Raw genomic sequence first — 21,398 nt, 5'->3', positions numbered from 1 at the left:
TTAAATATATATTTATATTATAATTATATATTATTTTGTGTCTTTACCTTAGATATAAATATCTTTATATTTATCTTATATAAAATATCTTTATAAAGATATAGATATAAATATATATTTATATTTAATTTATCTTATATACAAAATTATATATAATATCTATTTTATATATTATAAATTATATATTATATGTAATAGATAATTTATGTTTTATATATATAAAGTAGAGAGCAAACTATTAATATTATTGAATATCGTTTTAGAAGTTCTGGCCAGTGTAAGGCTGCAAAGAGAAAAAAATGAAAAATTTATATATACATTTTTGGATTTATGGTAAATAAACTTATGGTAAATCCATGCAGGTTTAACTAAGAAATATATTAGCTCTTCATATACTGAACATTTTAAACTCACTGTGCCATTTTATATAGTACTTCACACTCCAACTCTCAAAGGAAGCTTAAGAACCCCTGGTCCAACATTCCACATCTAGCAGCATGGGACCAGAAAAATCTAGATATTATAACCAATGATTTGGGAAAAAACTGTTTGAATTTTACACATAAGAATTAATAGGCTTTCTTTTTTGCTTCTAGGAACTGAAGAAAATGGATACAGTGAAAGGAACAAATCTAAGCATAGTAAAAAGGGTGTTGACGATGACGAAGATGTGAAAGTTAAAAGCTTAGAGTCTGTGCTAATAAGACATATAGAAAAAGACTAACCAGACAAACCACTAGTAGAAAGTTATATCTTTATTAAGTAATGAATTTTGGTGATAAACTTTGTGTGCATAACTTATATAGCTCATATGCAAATGTATAGGCCCATTGGTATATCTCTGTCTCTAGATCAATGTTTCTTGAAGTACAACCTATGGATCGCCTAAACAGAATCACCTGGGTGAATATTCCTGTTAAAATGAAGATCCTCAGACCCTTTCACAGGCCAGATGAATCAGAATGTTGGGGGAGGGCTAGAAAACTGAAATCTAATGAGGTTTCTTAAGGGGTTCTCAAACAAACTAAAATTTAAGAAAAGAGAGGGAGACAGAGAAAATAAAAGGTGGAGAGAGGTACAGAGAAAGAAAATCAGAGACAATGAGGAGGGGGATTTTATGCTTGCACGGTGTCACAGAAGGCATTATATATCAAACTCTAAAAGCTGAATGTGATATTCCCATTAAAATATTATAATTAGGCCAGAGACTTTTCAGAGAAATGAACATAAACATCTTATTAAATCACCTACCAAGTTATTGCTCCACACTGTACAAAGCATTTCCAAGGGTATGAAAACCAAAGTAGGCAACACCTAGCCCATCACATCTAATTATACCAATGAAATACTATCAACCTCTGCTCGGCAAATTTCTGGTCAAATTTCTTTGTAATTCCTACATTATTTTTAACTGCAATAAATCAGAAAGTAGAAATGCACCTTCATCAGTCATGAAATCAAGGAAGACTGAAGGGCATAGTTTTTCTCAGATATCCACGGGGAGAGTTTTGGGTAGACTCTGGACCATCCTACGGCTTTTACAGAAAATGCTGTAGGAATGTCAGTTTGACCTTCTCCCTGTAAGTCTCCTGGTATAAATATTAGAGGTCAGGCTGTGGATGCTAGGATTATGTCAAACACTTCTCTTTCTTTTAAGCTGCCATCTCATCAGGCCCAGCTGCTTCGACTTTTAACCTGCTTTTAAATGTATCTCTGCTCCTAAAATTCATGAACTATGCCCTTACTCATATTAAGTGATTTCCCTTTTATTCCCTTGTGGTAGAAAAAAAAAAAAAAAAAAAAGCCTTAATACATTAGCTTGAATTGTGACCACACTCAAAGGCACAAAAGCTGAGTATGAATTTTTTTAAAGGCTATCATGTTGGCTGTGAGTCCCATACATTGTCTTGAAATGGCAGGCTGCAATTAAATTCAACTAAATTCCATGAACTCTACTGAGCACCCACTGTAACAACAGGCACTGGCTCTGTGGATATCAAGACAAATGAGCCACAGTCCTGGCTGGATCAACAGACTATTCCCTTTTCCTTTTATCTATCATTCCTAAGAAAACCAGGAAAAGTGTGAGTCAAGGACATTAGACGGCTCCAAGCTCAATACTCAGATGTATGAGAGCTTACACAATTAATGAGCATTGCTTTTCAAAGTATGAATGTAAGTTGATACCAAAGAAACTATATCTGCTAAAAGAATTTTTGAAGCTGTCCAGAGCCATTTTCCTGGTGAACAAGGAAATGGCATCATTATTTTATAGCTGTAGGATTCTCTTGTTCCTTCCTTCCTCTCCTTCTTCCTTTTCTTCTCCTGTGCTCAACCCAGTGTGGTTACCCACTTCTCTGTGACCCAGCCATAAGTCTGAAGCTCAAGGGCCTCAAGCAATGGCTGTGCAGACATCAACTTTGAAAGAGGGCTCTGAACTAAGCATGGTGCTTAGGGGAGATGTGGAGAACAGCTGTGTGTGGACCACATCAGGAGGGCAGGTTGGCTAAACGTTTATCGACAAGCTTTCATTTGTGCAGAGCCCACCTGCTATTTGGTGCCAGCAATACGCAAAACTGACTGAATGTGATTCATGTGACTATCCTGGCAAACCAGCCACCTGAGGGCCACCTAAGTGCCCGCACCATGTGTGCACAACAGCCGCCATCAAGATGCTCTAAAGGGCTTGTAAAAAATAAAGGTTCCTCTTCAAAGACTTTCCTCCCCATTTAATTAGGAATAAACAGTAACTTCTCTTAGAAGCAAAATTTATTCAAAGACCTGTACTAACATTCTTAAATATTTACTAGCTGTGACAAAGAAATCTATGTACTTTATGCTCTTAGCTCCCACAATTTAGCCTAAATATTTGCCCTGAAGGCTTATACTGGTCCAAGCAAGCATTAAGTTATAGCCTGTTCCTCTTCCTTACTTGGAGGTGTTTTTACTTTTCTCGGCATTCCACAAGTTACTTCCTCCTTCCTTTGTTCTCCTCTACCTTTGCCTCTTTTAAAAAGTTCTAAGTTGCCAGCCAGTCGGGACAAATACAGCATGTGAGGTCCCGTTCCAGCCAATGGAAACCGGACACAGCAGTAAGGTGGACGCGTCAGGTTATAAATGATCCTGTCTCCTTTGTTTGGTGTACTCTCATGGCAAAACTGCTGGCGAGTGTACCCTTTCTGCAGAAACTATAAAAATGGCCTTGCTGAGTCAATTAAATTTATGTTCAAGTGCTATTTCTTTACAGCACCAGAGAATAAGCATTTCAAACTGGGCTGCACCTGGCAGGCAGCTCAACAGCCCAGTGTGCCAGTTACCAAGCGAGGTGTCTCTTTCTGTCCTAGTCCTTCTCCTGTCCACCTGCCTAGAGCTTCACTGATCTCTGCTGAAAGGTGAGGCCCTCCTATACTACATTACACAATGCAAATGTCTCACCACTGAATCTTTCATCTTCTTGGGGAGAGGGTCAGCAGCTGACTCTTCCAGATTTTGATGTAAAAATTTAGGCAACAGTCTGCATTGGATGAAGGACCTGAAAGTGGAAAAAACATGGGTTTTACTTTATCAAAGATGTTCCTGGGACAGTGTTTTTGGTAAATAACTTCACCTTAGATCTCACACCCACACATGACAAAAACAAGTGCTCTCTTCATTTAAAAATTTATAATAAAAAGAGGTACATGTTCAAGTGATCATAGTGTTTTGATTTGTAAATTTCATCCTAATGAGAGCAGTCAAGTACCTTAGCAGTATCATTGCCCTCTGCTGTCAGCAGTGGGACACAGAGCAGGTCCTCCATCTCTGCCAGCCCACTAGGCCTTTATCTTCACAATTAGCAGCAGAAAGTGAACATTGCACTAATACAATTGACACTAAAAATTGTGTGAACCATGTTTAACTTTTCTTTCCCCCATTTTTCATGCCTTTCATACTGCTAAACCTAATAGCCTAAAATTATAATGTCTATGGTCCTCAAAGAGTTATGGTTACCTTAAGTTAAAATCTTTCATAAATTTAAACAAGTTACATAAGATGCTACTGTCAATATCTGAAACCCACTGTGGCATCACATGAAAGATTTCCAGTGCCAGAGTAATGATTAAAGGGAAGATTGTAATGTATACTTTCACATTACTAAGGATTACATTAAATACATGTTAACACTTTGGTGCAAATCTCACTTTAAATCCAGAGGACGTTGGTCAGATTGAGAACAACAACAACAACAACAACAAAACAATAATATCAAACAAAATCTTTCCTTTCAGCGGTGCTGGTTTAGTCTCCCCAGGGTAACGGCCTAGACCAAAGGGCAGGGATGCAGCTTCAGGGATCTAGAGAGGGTATTGTTGAGGTGGTAGCCTCTCATCCAACTCACCCAAGGGAAAGTCACAACAGGGCTTGGGTGTTATTGGCCTTCTGTTCCTGCCACTGTGCATTTGACTCCAAAATCAAAAGAGCAAAGCTAAAATGTTTGCTAGATGTTCACTTTTAATTGTTATTAGTTTCTGGCTAGTCCTGTATTTCTCCTCCCCTCCTCTAGTGAGTGACCAGCTAGTTTAATAATGAGAATCAAATCACAATGGGCAGTGAACTGCTGTCTCCCCACCTCAGTCACAGCGCAAAGCTGCAGGAACCATACCCCCAGCTCAGTGATGAGAGAGCGCAGGCGTAGACCACTCACATGAGTACAGATGGGTCACTGCTCTGCCGGCTCAGATGGTAGGAAAGGGCGACCAAGAGGCCACAGAAGGCTGAAAACAGGGCCGGGATGTGTTGCGTGCTCCACGGTTCCTAAAGAAAAGATGTCAGTTAGCCAAGTCATTCCACGGCTGCATGGATAGCAGGATCTCTATCAAACATTTAGAAACATCCCCAAGTTCCAGCTGGATGGACCAGTTATTCCTGTGACCATTCCTGCCCGTGGGCATATAAGCATCTGGTGGGCACACAAAAAAACTCGCCTGTTGGTTTATAAACATTGAGTTTGATAAGGTACTTTTTGACTAATAATACATACTTATATGAATAAAACTGAATCTTTCCTGAAATTAAGCTTATAATTTTTTATAGAATGTAATATTAAACATGTGTCACTCCTCTGAATTCAATATAATTAATAACAATTATAATAATTGCATTTCTCAGTGTTTATGAATTGATGGTCTAAATGGCATAAGAAGTATAAAAATGACATAAGAGATTAAATAGACTAACGAACTGAAAACTTGATAAAGATTGTAGAAAGTAGAAAAGTTCCTCTTTAAAGCTCATCTTGGTTTAAAAATAAAATAATACACACTAGGAATAATAGCTTCTTACTCTAAAGCCTCCTATCAACTATCAGTTTTTACACTTTAGCCCAGTTAGTTGCTTTGGCTTACTCAGACATGTCTGGACAGGCCCAGGCAAGTCTTAGCTCATAGCTTATGCCACTTCCCTGTTTGGAAATGTTATTGCTTCCTTAAACCTTTCGTGAGTAACTTCCTCTTCTTCTTTGTTCTCCCTTGCACTTACCTATTTAGGAAAGTGTTAAGCTATTAGCAAATAGGGTATCAGTTTAAGACTGTGAGGTCCAACTCCAGCCAATGGATGCTGGACACAGCAGTAAGGACGACCCAAATGCGTAAGGGATAAATATGTCTGCTTTTCCTTTGTTCAAGTGTGCTCTTGCCATTGTTCCATCTGTGTGGGGCACCCTTTCTGCAGAAAGCAAAAATGGCCTTGCTGAGATAATTAAATTTATGTTTGAGTGCTATTGTTATGCCCAGACCGTTTGTTCCCCGAAGAAGACCACCAGAGTCCAGAGTCAAAGCCAAGCGGCAAGGATCTTTAATGCAAGTTCGAACTTGGTCCCTCCGTTCCACAACATACAAGAGGGCCTGGAACAATGCGTGCGCTTGCTATTTATAGCTCGAGGTAAACAGGACTTGTCAGGTTACAGAGGAACAAGGCATTTCTCTAGGCTACAGCATTACAATTGGTTTACATGTTAATGTGAAGTTATGCTTTTAGCAGCCTTCTTATCGGTTCCTGCGCTTTTACAAACGGTTGTAACCTTATTGGAGCTTCCCCAGGTGTTGTTTTTCCTCATGTGTTGTGTCGGGCCCAGGAAGTTGGGACAAAATAGAGGATTGTGTTTGTACTGGGCCCAGGACTAAGATATGTGGCAGACACTGGTAATTAGAGCAGGACAGAGACTTTCACAACGTTTATCCTTACAATGTCTGGAGTCTATAGATAACCTTAATCGGTTAGGTCCGGGGTCGATCTTTAATGAGGCTCAGGGCGCCACCCGGGCTGTCAGGGCGCCGCCCGGGCTGTTTGCCTGTGGACTTCATTTCTGCCTCTTAGTCTCTTCATTTGATCTTTCACTATTTCTTTGTGGCACCAGGGAACAAGCATTTCTAACAAAGATTAAAGATAGTCCCCTGAGGAAAGAGCAAAGTTATTTGAAATGAAAAGAGACAGGCACTTCAGGTTTAATTTGATAGACGCATAGATGTCAGTTATCAACACATTGTACTCAGCCTGGCAGAGCAGAACATGAGAAATACATGTTACCACCGCAAGCAGTGTGGTGGCCTGGGACTTCCGCTCTCCTTCCACACACACCTGCTGCTCCCACCAACACAAACATGTCTCTCACACACCAAGAAGAAAACATCTACCTATTTAACCTTCTCAGTCACCATCAGCGGAATCACTGATGCCTTCCGAAAGCTGAATTTAGTCAAGAACTTAAATACTTTTCTCTCAAGATTTTTTTTTTAAGGATGGGTTAATTGTGCTTACAATTAACAATTGTAATCTACAAATGAATGAGTCAAGTGTGTGTTAGACAGGAATCTAGACCCAACATGGCGGCGTTACCCGGCGTAGCAGGCCTTTTGTTAAAGACTCCCGGCCGGGCGCGGTGGCTCAAGCCTGTAATCCCAGCACTTTGGGAGGCCGAGACGGGCAGATCACGAGGTCAGGAGATCGAGACCATCCTGGCTAACATGGTGAAACCCCGTCTCTACTAAAAGAATACAAAAAATTAGCCGCAGACTTACATGTGTCAGAGTTCTGGCTGGGCAACCACACCCCCCCATGACCCACAGCTCACCTGCATTTCACAAGTTTGTAAACAGCAGTTTCAGTTAAACAGTTTCCAAAGACCCCGTCCTCGTGACATTGCAGTTTCAAGACCCACCAGGACTTGTTTTGCACAACCAACTTCCCCATCGCTCAAGCTATAAAAGGTCCCTACCCTCCTCCCTCAGCACGACTTCCTCGGCCTGCACCTTTGGACCGAGGAACCTCGCCCGTGAGTCCTAATAAAGGCTATTCTCACTGCCATTTGCCTTGTGTCTTTGCTCCCGGTTCGGCTCCAGCCTCAGTTTACTTTTACAGTGTGCTTAGCAGTTATCCTCTGTAACTGCTAAAATAGGCTGGAAAAGCAAATGATACACTGGATAGAGCAAGTGATTTTATTTTTGCATGCTTCGTTTTCCTAGAAATTAAAATGTATTTATTTTATCTTCCCCATTGTGGAAGTCTAAACACCCTAAAGCAGTACCTGGAAAGCAAATTGCAGGGAGCTGACTCTCGCTGACGGTACTGAGCTGCATGGCTACAAAGTCAGGAAGTAAGACTCACTGCCTCCAGACGCACTCCCCACACAGCTCCTCACACCAGGACGCCCTGCATGCCTTTCAGATCAACTTCCCAGAGGGTCGGGTGCAGTGCCTTTTCCAGCACCCGAAGGTACCATGTCTGCATTCATTATTTCCCACCAATGTTGCTGAAAAGCTCAAACCCAGTGATGAGGCATTCTGCATGGACCTCTTCTTTCTTCGGAGTTTTCATCAGCAACGCCTTCCCTTCCAGTGTCCAAGGGAGAGGTGTACTTCCTCCTTCCTGAGCCCAACCCTCCCCTCACACTAGGATGTCCTACTCTCTTTTCATTAGTCCCCTCTGCCCTACCTATAAAAATGCTTAAGTTGTTGACATCTTTTTATTTATTTATTTATTTTTTGAGACGGAGTCACTCTCTATCACCCAGGCTAGAGTGCAGTCATGCAATCTCGGCTGACTGCAACCTCTACCTGCCGGGTTCAAGCACCTCAGCTTCCCTAGTAGCTGGGATTACAGGTGCACACCACCACACCCAGCTAATTTTTTATTATAGTGAAGACGGGAGTTTCACCATGTTGGTCGGGCTGGTCTCGAACTCCTGACCTCAGGTGTTCTGCCTGCCTCTGCCTCGCAAAGTGTTGGGATTATAGGTGTGAGCCACCACACCCAGCCAGTTGCTGACATCTTTAACAAATAAAAAAAGTCCTCCTTCCCCTTGATCCAGTTGCCCTTGAAAGCTACCGTACTCTCTTAGTCTGACTGGGCTGATATAACAAAATATCAGAAGACTAGGTGGCTTATAAACCACAGAAATGTACTTCTCACAGTTCTGGGGGCTGAAAGCCCAAGGCGCAGGAAGAGAAGGTTTGCTGTCTAGGGAGGCCCTGCTTTCTGATTCCTAGATGATGTCTTTTTGTTGTGTTCTCACATGGTACAAGATACAAGAGAGCACTCTAGGGCCTCTTTTACAAGGACACTAACCTGATTCATGAGGATTCCTCCCTCAATACCTGTAATTACCTCACAAAGCCCTCACCTCCGATACCATTACATTGGGGATTAAGTTTCAACACGAATTTTGAGGGACACATTCAGTCTATGGCATACACTATCCCTCATTTTTCTTTCAGTGCCATCCCAGCTCTTTGAAGGTCTGAGCTCCACATTTCACTTGTAGTCATCAGTGAATGACTCAGTAGTCTCTGTCAAGCTGGGTACCTCCCATGAGTGGAGGTCCTACCATGAGCTGTGTGACCTTGGCTAAGTTACTAGACATCTCTGACCACTGGGTTCCTCTTCTTTAACAAGGAAAAACAATACCTACTCAATGGTTGTTGTGAGGGTGTGTTTCTGTAACGCAGATGATTTGTTTTAAGTTTTTGACATGGGAGGGGTCAATGCACCCCCACTTGATGAAGGACACCTGAGAGCTGTTTCTTTCCCACCGTCTTCACAGTCTCCTGATCCTTGTGTGCCATCAATACACCTTTTCAATGCCACTCTAATCTGCCTCTTCTTTCCATTGCATCCTGTCTAGTTACAGCCTCCACTGTCTTGTTCCAGGACTATCGTTAATGCTTCCTAATGGGGACTCACCCTTCAGTGTCCACACTCCACCCCACCCCACAGATCCCATGCTCTGTCCTTTGTATAGTGACAGAGTGGTTTTCCTCCCCTAAAAACCTAATCGAATCATGTCTGTGCCTTTTACTCAGTACCTTTCAATGATTCCTCATTACCTACCAAATGAAATCTACTCCACAGGCAGCTGCATAAGCCCACCTTTTCAGCATCCTTCCTCACATTTAGGATATACAGAGCAGCAAACCCGAAAGATAAATTGTTCCCTGCCCTCCTGCCTTTGCCCACATGGTTCCATCTGCACAGAGGGCTCTTCTGCCCTGACTCCATTCCGTTCCATTCCATTCCATTCCATTCCCCTCTACCTGGTGAACTCCTACCCATGCTTCAGTGCCCAGTATAAGAAGTTCCACCTGCTCAGTGCTGCCTCCTCTGACTTCCCAGGCAGAACGAAATCCTCCTCCTCTGTGCATCAAAATCACCTTTAAACATCCCTAGGGTAGCATTTAAGATACCTCCTTTGTTTTTCAGGGGCATAGCTGGGCTCTGCCCCTCATCAGAGAGCACCTGCCCACAGGAGTTGTGCATACACATCTGCTAAGTCACAAGGACAGAGTAGATCTTCAGCATGTTTCACTGAACTAATAGTGCAAACACTTTTACTATGTTCTTTTATTATGTTTGGTATGAAGACGACCTGCAATAAGACTTGTTAGCTCAAACTCAAAGGCAGCTGGCAACTTTATCCATGTTAGAAAAGACATTCTGGTGCAACCTGATGGCACAATCCCCTTCAAGATGCTACTGACATCACCATCCCTGAAGCAGCATCTCATATGTGTGCCTGTCCCCCCGACACCTTAGGCACCTCTCACTCAGTCCCACCGTTTACTTGTCTGCCTTCCCATTAGACACTGGACCCCCCAACAAAGGGCAGCCTTGCATGTTTCCTTCCCCGGTACCCGGCACAAATGTTAGCACACTGACATATCCCTGTGAGGATGACTACAAGGTTTAGGCTTTCATAATGACTCACGTGGACAATAATTTTCAGCAAGAAAAGAAGATGAAGGAATTGAGTAGCTTACATCAAATGTGGATCAGACAGTGAAATGCTGTGGAAGTGATGTGATTATCAGAGAAAAGGCAATCTCTTGACTACGTGCTTCTCATTATTCCTTCAAACAGTACCCCCAGCAACAGGAAAGTTATTCTGAAACTTGAGTTTTACGCTTTCAAAAGAGTCCACGCCTCAAACATTCATTCATTCCTACAATGTGCCGGGTACCCAGAAGCATAACTGTGAACAGGACAGAGAGAGTCTTGGAAAGAAAAGACACATGAACAACTGCAGTCAAGTACGACAGATGAGGGGACAATGAGCTGCTCACAGAGCACACGAGGGGCCACAGAGCAGGAAGCAGAGGCTCACATGAGTCAAGGGCATGGCATTTAAGTGGGTCCCTGAACACAAGAAATGCAGAACATGGTCCTTCCACTGCAGGGGCTTCTGGAAGGGCCAAGCAGGGCAGATAGGGCTGGCTCTTCCATCCTCACATTGACTCCACCCTGCTCTGTCCATCCATCTAGGGCTTCTCTTATTTCATTTCATACTTGACCATTACACAATGAACACAAAACGTGTTCCAAAGGAGAAGAACCTGCTAACTTCTATTTCTTGTCATTGATTCATCTGCAGTAACCAGCGCTGTGTATTTAATTCATGATTTTGTGAAGGTGCAACCTTTTCTCTCACATGTAGCCCATACGTATGCATACCCTGGAAGAAATTCCTATGAGGAATGAGTAACTAAGACCCTATAAATAATTCTCATGACATGGATCAGAGAAAAGGTCAAGGGAACATGTGTTGGCAGAAGTTGGTTCCGGGCTCACTCATCGTTGAAATGAATTGTTCTGTGGAAGGCACTTAACTTCTGGGTGGTTCAGCTTCCTATTCTGTAAAAAGGGGATGACAACACCTTTCTTTCTTAATGAGATTTAAAACAGTCTCAACCCCAGAAAAGTTGAATGTCAGTGTTAGGTTTTTATCAATTGGAAAAGAAAGGGTACCCATGATGGATGTTCTTTGCTGACAATAAATTAAGTCCAGTTTCTAAATATCTTTTGATAATTGAGTTTACCTACTTTTATTCCCTCAATACTCCTTGCCTACATCTCCTCTCATTTTCTCTCTACTTCAATATTTAATCAAACATTTTCAACAAAAACACCAAGGACAGCTGTTACATTCTTTCTGGTTTCTGTTCTGTACTAGTAGAAGTCTGTATTCATTCTTCCATTACATATAATTTCTTTTAAGTATAACCAATAGCTTTGGGGTAAACTGTTGAACAGGAGTAAATGGCAAAGTGGCCACAGGGGCAGGAAGAAAGATGTTTATGTCCTTCAACAACAAAAAGCAAAGTGATGCCAGCGGGGCACACTTATTCTTCCAAGAAAAGGGTGAAATAAAAGGTGTTAAGGAGTCCATATTCCAGGTGCCAATTTTCATGTTTTCTTGCCCAACCTCAAACTTCCACACAACTTTTTCTCAGAAAAAAAACTGACCTTCCCTGAGTTTTGACACATGGTAACAAAGCGAACCACCTGGATCTTCTGAGGGTCTCTCCTAGAAACACCCTCATTCCCCAAGTTAACTGTTCACTTTTTCAACTGATGCAGATGTATACATACATAAACACACACACACACACACACACACACACACCCCTCAGATTGGAGGTTGATTTCTAAAGGAAACAAGGACAAGAGAGATTACTTGATTATCAACATCACGGGTTATCCCTTCATGTGCAGAGTGCCATTTTTTGAAATCCACCATCTTTAAGAAAGATTACTTTAGAGTTGGACGGAACCTCATAACTGAGATGGTCTCACTTCAAGTTATTGATCAAGCAAGGAGACAGGAAGAAAGAGACTTGCCCAAGGTGGTAAGACCAGTATCAGCCTCCACAGCCCTGAATTCAGTGCTCCATGTACCCTACCACCTTAAATGTGTATATAGCTAACTGTAAAAAATATGTAGACATCCCACCATTTTCCATTTTAAAAAAAAAGGTTAGGATGTTTTAATAATCACTGTAACTTACAAGTTCCCAGCATTACAGGCTTTCTGATCCATTTATGCATCCATCCACACAACAGTGTTTGGAAATCTATTGAGCTACCTGCCTATTTCAGTGCTTGTTGAAACATACGTAGAGCAATGGCTCAGAGGAAGAAGGGATCAATCGTATAAAGATTTAAAATTTACAAATGTATATCTAAAGATATAAAGATTTTGGAAAGAGATAAAGTTTTTAATGGTCTATTGCCTACAGATAATGAAGCATTTATCATGTGACAGTTTGCTTCAAAATTAACATCTCTAATTGCTCTGAGACGCATCTCATGGGTCTCAAAATTGGGAATGATAAGGATTGATGAGTGCTGGTTTCGTAAAACTTCCACAGGGTTTGAAATATTTTTGTGAGGTAGTAATAAAACTGTCTAATAGTCCTACAATTCTGTGGCAGATGTCACATGCATTTGGGAATTATCTGATGAGAATGCATAGGGCAGTTCGGCTTTGTACAAAAGCACACTCTGAACACAGTCTGAATTCTAGCATTTTTTTCCTTAGAAATTTTAGACATCTCTTATGTTGGAATTTATGGGACAGACTAACTGAGGGTTTGGTTATAAAGTGAGTATCAACAGGCCAAATTCTCACTTTGCTATGCCTTTCATATCAGGCTTAAATACTTTCTTTTTAAAGAAACTGATTTTTTTTACCGCATTAAACATAAGGGCATTTTTGAGATTGAGGATCTTATACATCCTAAAATAAGAACGAGATTGTACCATTTTGACTCTGTATAAGTCCTATTTCTAAGTCTATTTTTGACATGAATCCCACCTTTAAGTAAAAGGAGCGCTGGGCCCATAAAGTTCCCGAAATTTAGTAGCAAAAGATGTGTCACCCAGTCCTTGAACTGTGCTCTCTCTTCTTACTTCACACATGGCCTGCAGAGTGTCATGTGGCCAGCACGTGTGAGTGTGCAATGGACACCTTCTAGGCTCTGGCATCCCCCAACCCCTAGAGTGTCCCCCTGTAACAGCTCTTCTCCATATTCCTCGTGGACCTTGAGCACCCCGGGAGGGGCTCCCCCATGCCTCGCACTGACCCTAAATTATAGGTCAATATGTGTCCCATAAATAAATGAACAATTATGTGAACACATATGGCAAGTCAGACTTCACTATCTGCTACGAGTAGATTCTTCTTATTTCATACTGTTTTTTCACTTTGGTGAAAAACATGATATGCTTATGAATCAAGACAGTATTTCACTTTTAGAGATAGGTACTGAAGAAAAATGAGATTGTCACCCGGCAAGACAGAATAATGGGTCCCATGTATCCAAGTCCATCTATATCTACATGGATAAATATATAGAGATGCACACACACACACACACACACACACACACAGAAATACGTGTACTTCAGGGAAAACATTTACATTTACTTTCCTTCTCATTGCCCTTTTGCAAGGTATCTGTAATTATTCAATCCAAGATTTTTTATAGCATACCTTTTATGTGACACACTAATAGGACATAAAAAGAAGCATATATAAACCACAGTCTGTGACTTCAAGGAGCAATGAAAAGTGTGCACAAGCAAGAAGAACCACCGCAACAGCTCCCATGCATTCGGCAGTGAAAACCTGACTTGCTGCTTAACGTTCACGACCGCACGTAGTTTTTAAAACACCCTGAAGGTAAAAGTATTGCCCATTTTACACATGAGGAAACAGAGGCTTTTACTTTACCAGTTATTGTGGTACGTATCTGTATTTTTCACATAGAATTGATCACATACAGAAAAAAACAAGGGTTGGATGAACATCAATAGGACAATGTTGTCCTCTGGATTCTGGAAGAGAGAAGATAAACTTTGGCTGGTGTCACTGAAACAAGCTTTGTCTTCCATCACTACTAGGGTCACGACAGCTCAAACTCTGGGCCTGGAATGCTGTTTTCCACCTACCCTCTCCTCTCTGTATCCCTCACTCACCAACAGTCACTATATTTCCTGGATTTGACCCCGGCATGCTCTCAGGGATTACTACCAAAACCCCCAAGTCCAAATTTTACTTCACTCAACAATTGTAATTCTATTTTGAACAACTTCTGAGCCATCAATATTCTTCCTAATTTTTCCCCAAATCAGTGTCAGCTGACACCGTCAAGTTTGAGGGTCATAATAATCCAGCAGTATTTGGGTTTGAGGGTCAATTCTACTTTTTCGCTGACCAGGAGGAACAGAAGCATGGCAGAAAGCACGAGCTGGCTGGCTGAGATCGCTCTCCCCTTCATCCTCAGCGGTAGATACTTCCTCGCAATTTGTTCAGACAGCCAAAAGACTTATTACTCCCAGTCTCTTGCAGCTAGAAATGATACAATTCTAGCCATAAAATAAAATGTGAAGTCTGATATAAGTAAAAGTGAGTTAAAACTTAGGTTTTACTTTCAAATTTACTACTATTAGCATTATTAGCATTGTGGTTACAGTCATCATAACCACCAACTATTTATGCAAATAATAGTTACCATTGGTATTAGCTTTCTATTGCCATGCAACAAATTACCACAAACTTAGCAGTTTAAAATAACACAAATGTATGATACAGTTTCCTAAGTCAGGTGCTTGAGGAGAGTGTGGCTGGGTCCTCTGCCCAGGGACTCCTAGACTGAAATGTCAGTGTTGGCTGGACCTCTGATCTTATCTCACATTCAGGGTCCTCTTCCACACTCATTGGTGGTGGGCAGAGCTCAGTTCCCTCTGGCTGTTGCATTGCAGTCCCTGTTTCCTGGATGGCTATCTACTGGGACCTGTTCTAGCTCCTCGAGGCTGCCCCCAGGTCTTTGCCATGTTGCTACCTCCATGAGCAGTTAATAACCTGGCTGTTTACTTCTTCCAGGCCAGTAAGGGAGGGTGTCTACTGCTTTTTCTGTCCCTGCCCTCTGGAGTCCCTTTTAAAGGCTCTTCCGATTAGGTCAGACCCATTTTTTTGAGACAGAGTCTTGCTGTGTTGCCCAGGCTGGAGTGCAGTGGTGCGATCTTGGCTCACTGCAACCACTCTGCCTCCCAGGTTCAAGTGATTCTCCTGCCTCAGCCTCCCAAGTAGCTGGGATTACAGGTGCATGCCACCACGCCCAGCTAATTTTTGTATTTTTAGTAGAGACAGGGTTTCACCACGTTGGTCAGGCTGGTCTCGAACTCCTGACCTCATGATCCACCTGCCTCAGCCTCCCAAAGTGCTGGGATTACAGGCATGAGCAACTGTGCCCGGCAATCACCCTTTTAAGTTAAATTTTAATTTAAGTTAAAGTTACATGATTAGGAACCATAACTACATCTGCAAAATCTCAAGTTTGCCAGATAATGTAACCTAATCACAGGACTGACATCCCATCCCCTTCACAGGTCCTGCCCACACTCAAGGGGAGGAAATTGTACAAGGCACGTATGCCAGGGGATAGGAGTCTTGGGGCCATCTTAGAATTCAGCCTCCCACAACACTTAACTGGAACCTGTAGCCAGGCACTTTATAGACATTATTGATTTGATTTTATTTGCTTGTTACAACAGCCACACGCAGTAGGTACTACTAATCCATTTTAATGTGAAATGGAAAAAACAATGTGAATTAGTCATGTACCCTTAGGCAAATGAGTATTGTGTGTTTCAGGTTCACCACTGGAAAATACGAATGTTGATATCTTCCTTATTGATTACATGGAGTTATAGTAAGGGGTAAATGAGAAGACGCTTGGGGAATTATTTTGTAGATTAAAGAACCGTTGATCTGCAATGATCTTATATGCTGTGAATTGTTCTTTCAACTAGACAAACATATTTACACTTCAAGTGTGGTAGTGAGGATGCCACAAAAGGAAGACTGAAAAGATATAGATCTGGGATCTGGGGTGTGTGATGCAGAGTAAATTACTTAAATCACTCTTTGGCTGTTCATTTTCTCATTTTAAATAATAAAATGAAGGAATTGGACTAGGAGGCATCTCAGGTCCACTTCAGCATTAAATAATATCTAGACCTGTGAGTTTGTTTTACATTTACAATTAGATTTTAAATCCTGAGTGCCTGTAAAGTAGCACGATGTTAGGCTGCAATCCTGTAGGACCCAGAAGAAATACGGGAAAAACTCCCCTGCAAGCAGTTGTTAAGGATTTGTGGGAAACATTAAATTATAAAAATGTGCTTCCACCTCTGGATCCCCTTGCCATCAATAAAAAAGAATCTCTTTGTAAAGGATAATAAAAAATAGAAATTACAGTTTATCCAGACATAGAAACCCCAGTTAATTAACTACTGAACTATTTCTCCAAGGAGCAAATATTCTGGTTGTTTCTGTATATCACTGTTGAATACTATTTAAGTCAATGAGGGAGTCCATTTATATGGTACTTGGTACCATTTTGGACAAGTCAAAGAGAATATGAAATTAAAAGAGGAATCAAATTATCTTTCCCTAATTAATATTCCAGAGGACAAAATTAACTCATGATCTCTGAATCTGCTTCTACCAAGTGATAACAATAAAAATTAAGGAAATAAACATATATAGCATGACCCATATGGAAAACTATATCTCTAGCAAGGCAGCTGACATGCTGAAATGGTTCACAAGGATCCATCAATCCATCACGACACACTAGAGATGAAAGGAAAAAAAAAATCAATTCCAACAATGCAAAGAGTAAGCATAAAAGGTATAAACAAAAGCATCGTTAAACAAGAAGTAGAATCACAGCTCTGGGTAAGTGGGAGTTAGATTGAAGATGGGTGAGCTTTTCTTGTTTCCTGAGGACCCTCTTGACAATTTGCTAACCACATTCATTCAATTCACAGCATTTAATAGGTGCTGCATCTTAAAGCAGAGAGTCAGTCTGAGACCATTAGAAAACTCAAGACTTACAAATGAGAACGGAGAAATTCAAATTGCTCTATTTTTACCAAACGGTGTTTCAAAATATGGTTAGAACATTAAGGTTTTTTTTTTTTTTATTACAACAGGCTATATACTATTTATTGCAAGTGATCTTTGTTCTATGCTGAGCAAGGGAAGTCAATACCTCCCTGAGATGAAATAAGCCTTCCCAAAGTACCCCAGTTTCAATTGGTCAAAAGCCTGTTTCAACACCTAAGTAAACCCCAGAGTCCTTGAAGTGTTTCTTTCCAGCACAGAGTTAACAACGTGCTTTTAACATGGCATCTGTTTACTCTGATTCAACAAGTACTTACACCTATAACAAGCCATAAACTGAATAGACAACAGAAATAAAAGTCTCAGCTCAGGAGAGAGAATAGAGTTTATCTCTTGGGCTGGCTCTGATCAGTTGGCACTGGCTGACTGTAATATTTCCTTGGCAGCCCGAGGTACTACAGACCTCACTTAGGAAAAAATGCTGTGATCAATTAGCAATGTCGGATATGAAAATGGAGCCATATTTGGGGAGGTAAGGGAATAACTGTATCTGTCCAGCAACTAGGTAAAAACCCAAGATACTCTATTTTTTGAAAACCACATTCTTCAGTAGTTTCTAAAACCCTTTAAGAATTTTGCAAGAAAAAGTTGTGTAACAATCCATGAATGCACATTACTTTTGAGAGTATCTGAACTGATGATAATTGTGGGTGTTCAGCATTTGTCAAATGCATGTTAAGTTCCTGAGGAGAAAGGACTGTCTTTTCCTCCTCCCATATCTCTACAGTACCCGGCAGAGCCATTGCTGAACAATAAATATGTGTTGACTATCACAGACTACGAACTTTTCAGCTTCTGCATCAGTTACAGAGAGCTTGCATGTTTCCATGTCCATCAATCAAGTATAATGATATTTACATCAGATGCTGTTTGCTATTCAGGGTTGCCAAGAAGGGTAAAGTGTGGTGGGGTCCCAGTCCAAATGGTATCAAGAACACCAGGAACTAGATCTCCCTCTCCCTAGAGCTCATTAAGTGTCCAATAAAATATTCAAAAAGAGAAAAGCCTGAACCCACATTGGGAACCAGAGCAAGTTACTTGTGCACAAGTCATAGACCCTGAGGAATTTATGCCAGACCTTATATTACAGATGGGTCTAGACTGAAAGAAGATTGTAAGGTCTGACTCCAACTCCTCTCTCCATTTGAAAGGCAGCAGTGTACTGAGGAAGTAAATAGGAAAAGACCTCTGCTAACATCACCTAAATGAGAGGCAGAAGGGCTGGCAGTGAGTATAGACCAAGGGGTTAACAGACATTTTATCACTTGGCCTTGCATGTCTGTGGATGGGCAGTCTGCAGCAACTCCTGCTGTCGCAGAGGCAGCAGGATTTATTCAATCAGGTCATGGATGTAGAAGTTAGGGCCAGGAGAGTAAAACAGAGATAACTACTGCCCCAGGCATTTCATTCATATCTATTGCCTGTGATGAGCCTCCTGATATAACTACCCAAAACTCCATCAATAAGACAGTTTCCCTGGGAAAATCATCTCTGAACTAGTAGTGTATTACTGAAACATGCTATGTTTCATTTTCCTCTCTTCCTGTGTTTCAGATATGGGGTACTTCTGAAAAGATCTAGCCAAGGAGTCTTACAATTCCCTAACAGAAACCAGTTCAATTCCTTCTTGACTATAAGACAGAAGTCATGAAGTCTAACATCAGTGTGGGCAGCCAAGTGACATGTGGGTCAGGCCTAAAAGAATATAGGACACGATGAGACCCATGAGCTTGTGGTAGCTGTGAGTTACTACTCAGTGTCAGCAGGTTGTTACCAAATGGGAAGGTCAGTCCAGTGTTGCCAGATCTTCACATTGTTTAAGAGAAGTAGGAAAATCATATTTTTACACTGACTGTCCTAATATTAAATGTTGGCTAGAAAAAAAATTTAAGCATTCTACAGGCCGAACACAAAACAGGTCTGTGAACTAACAAAGACGATACTAGGTGACCAAAGACACACTCTCACTGCGAAATGGGAAAAAAACACATGACAGAAAGCATTCTGAAAATGAGATAATCTCTTTAAAGGGACCACCTACAGAAGCTTTCTAAAGCATATTTACATCAAAACGAAGAAATGTTTAGAAAATATCTGATTTCAAGTCTCAACTTTAAAGCTAAGCAACCAATTATGAAGGTCGAATAATATGAATGCCAAATTTCAAACTGCAATTTAGTAGTAGACCAAATAGCAAACAATGCAGAAAATAAAATTTATCACTGTAAAATTAGGATAACAATAGTACTTGTCTCACAGTTATCCCATGTGAAGTAAATTATATAAAATATATATAATAGTGCAAAAAAAATTCTGGAGATCTGCTGTACAACATTATGCCTGTAGATAACAATACTGAATTGCACACAAAAAGTTAAAAGGACAGATTTCATGTTAAGAGTTCTTACTGTAACAATAAATACATTTTAATCTGTATTTATTATTTATACTTATATATTATATATAACTATATATTATTTTAACACATTTCAATAATATATAACATTTATGTTATTTGTTACTATAATTATCAAACTATTTTAAATGATAATTTATATTTTATAAGTCATATTTTATAACTAGTATATACATTAACTAGTATAATTCCTAGTACACAATAACTTCTCAATAAATATTTGTTAGTTTCATCGTTCTTGAAATGAGAAACTCTAGAACCGTACCAGAACTCAAAGGAAAAATATAAGGAGAGGAAAATGATGAAAAAGAAATGAGACACGAAAAGCAGCCAAAAGTTAAAGTCTGTAAAAAAGTAAATCATATTATGTGAACAGAATCGACAATGTCATTAATCAAAACATAAGAAGGAAACTTTTCCTCTAGATAGAGTCTTCAATGTGAAAAGTGAAAATGGGCATGGTGCTCCAGAAAACTTAAGAAAGAGAACCACGCCTAATCATAGTCCACTAACTTCTTTTAAATTTCAGACTATAAGAAAGAATTCTACAAAACTTCAAGAAAGAAATTTTAGTCCTATTGTTCTTCTCTTCAAAAGTAAACACTGACAAGTGATGCCTCCAATTCAGATGCAGAAATCCACAAGGGTCCTGCTCACAGCCTGACAACAAGAAAAAGCCAGATAATTTACAAAAATCTCAACTTTAAAAGGACTGTGTTTAATATGTTAAAGAATCTAGTGACAGAAATGGACATCATTCATGCACAGATGGGTAATTTCAAAAGAAAAATGGAAACTATCTACAGACATCAAATAGAAATGTTGGTTCTTTGGTGAGTTTATCATCGGACTAGACACAGCAGGAGAAATAATTGGTGAACTTCAAGATAGGTCAGTAAAAGTATTAAAACTAAAACCCAAAGAAGGAAAAAAGAGTGGAAAAAAGACTATAGCATACAAATGATGTGGGGCAATATTAAACGATCTAACATGTATGTAATTGAAGGCCCAAGAAGAAAAGAAAAATAGAATAAGGCAGAAGACATATTTGAAATGAGAATGGCTAAAGATTTTCCAAAACAACTCACAAATCAAAACAGTTCAGAGAATCCTAAGTAAAATAAAAAAAAAAAAAAAAAATGCCATACACTTAGTAACAGCATTGTCAAATGGCTGAAAACAAAGACAAAGAGAAAATCTTAAAGGCAGTCAGAGAAAAAAGAAACATTACTAACAGAGAAGCAAATATTGGAATAACAGCAGATTTTTTTTTAATCAGAAATTATACAAGACAAAAGAAAATAGAACATGTTGAAAGTACTAGGGGAAAAAAAGCTTTTAAGTAGAATTCTGTCACAGTGAAGATATCCTTCAAAAGTGAAGGCAAAATGAGATATGTTTCAGACAAAGGCTGAAACTTTTCTTACTAGCAGACCTGCACCATGAGATTTCTTCAAGTTCTTCAGACAGAAGAAATATGATGGCAAGCAGAAAGATGAATCTACACAAAGAAATGTACATTGCAGAAATTATTTTTTAAAATAATGTAAATGAAACATAATTTTAAAGATTTTTAAATATCTTTATGAGATAACTGACTGCTTAATGAGAGTATAAAAGAACACACATTCCATCTAAGAGATCAACAAAACCAAATTATTACTATATAAAAAAGTTCAGTAAGAACATGAGCTATTTTAT

General features: G+C 40.0%; 1 protein-coding gene across 2 annotated transcripts in view; it reads right to left on the bottom strand.

Annotated features, from left to right (window-relative positions):
- Positions 1-21,398, bottom strand: part of PCNX2 (pecanex 2) — a 314,758-nt gene that overhangs the window by 189,135 nt on the left and 104,225 nt on the right. For both annotated transcript variants that reach the window (XM_033199654.1, XM_033199655.1), the window contains exons 16-17: positions 4,685-4,794; positions 3,436-3,532 (exon numbers count right to left, since the gene is read on the bottom strand). In XM_033199654.1, coding sequence (XP_033055545.1) covers positions 3,436-3,532; positions 4,685-4,794 — 207 coding nt within the window. The remainder of the gene's footprint in view (positions 1-3,435; positions 3,533-4,684; positions 4,795-21,398) is intronic.

Source organism: Trachypithecus francoisi, unplaced genomic scaffold (genome assembly GCF_009764315.1).
Source record: "Trachypithecus francoisi isolate TF-2019V2 unplaced genomic scaffold, Tfra_2.0 Lachesis_group5, whole genome shotgun sequence".
Lineage (NCBI taxonomy): Eukaryota > Metazoa > Chordata > Mammalia > Primates > Cercopithecidae > Trachypithecus > Trachypithecus francoisi.
This window is presented reverse-complemented; position numbering and strand designations above follow the sequence as displayed.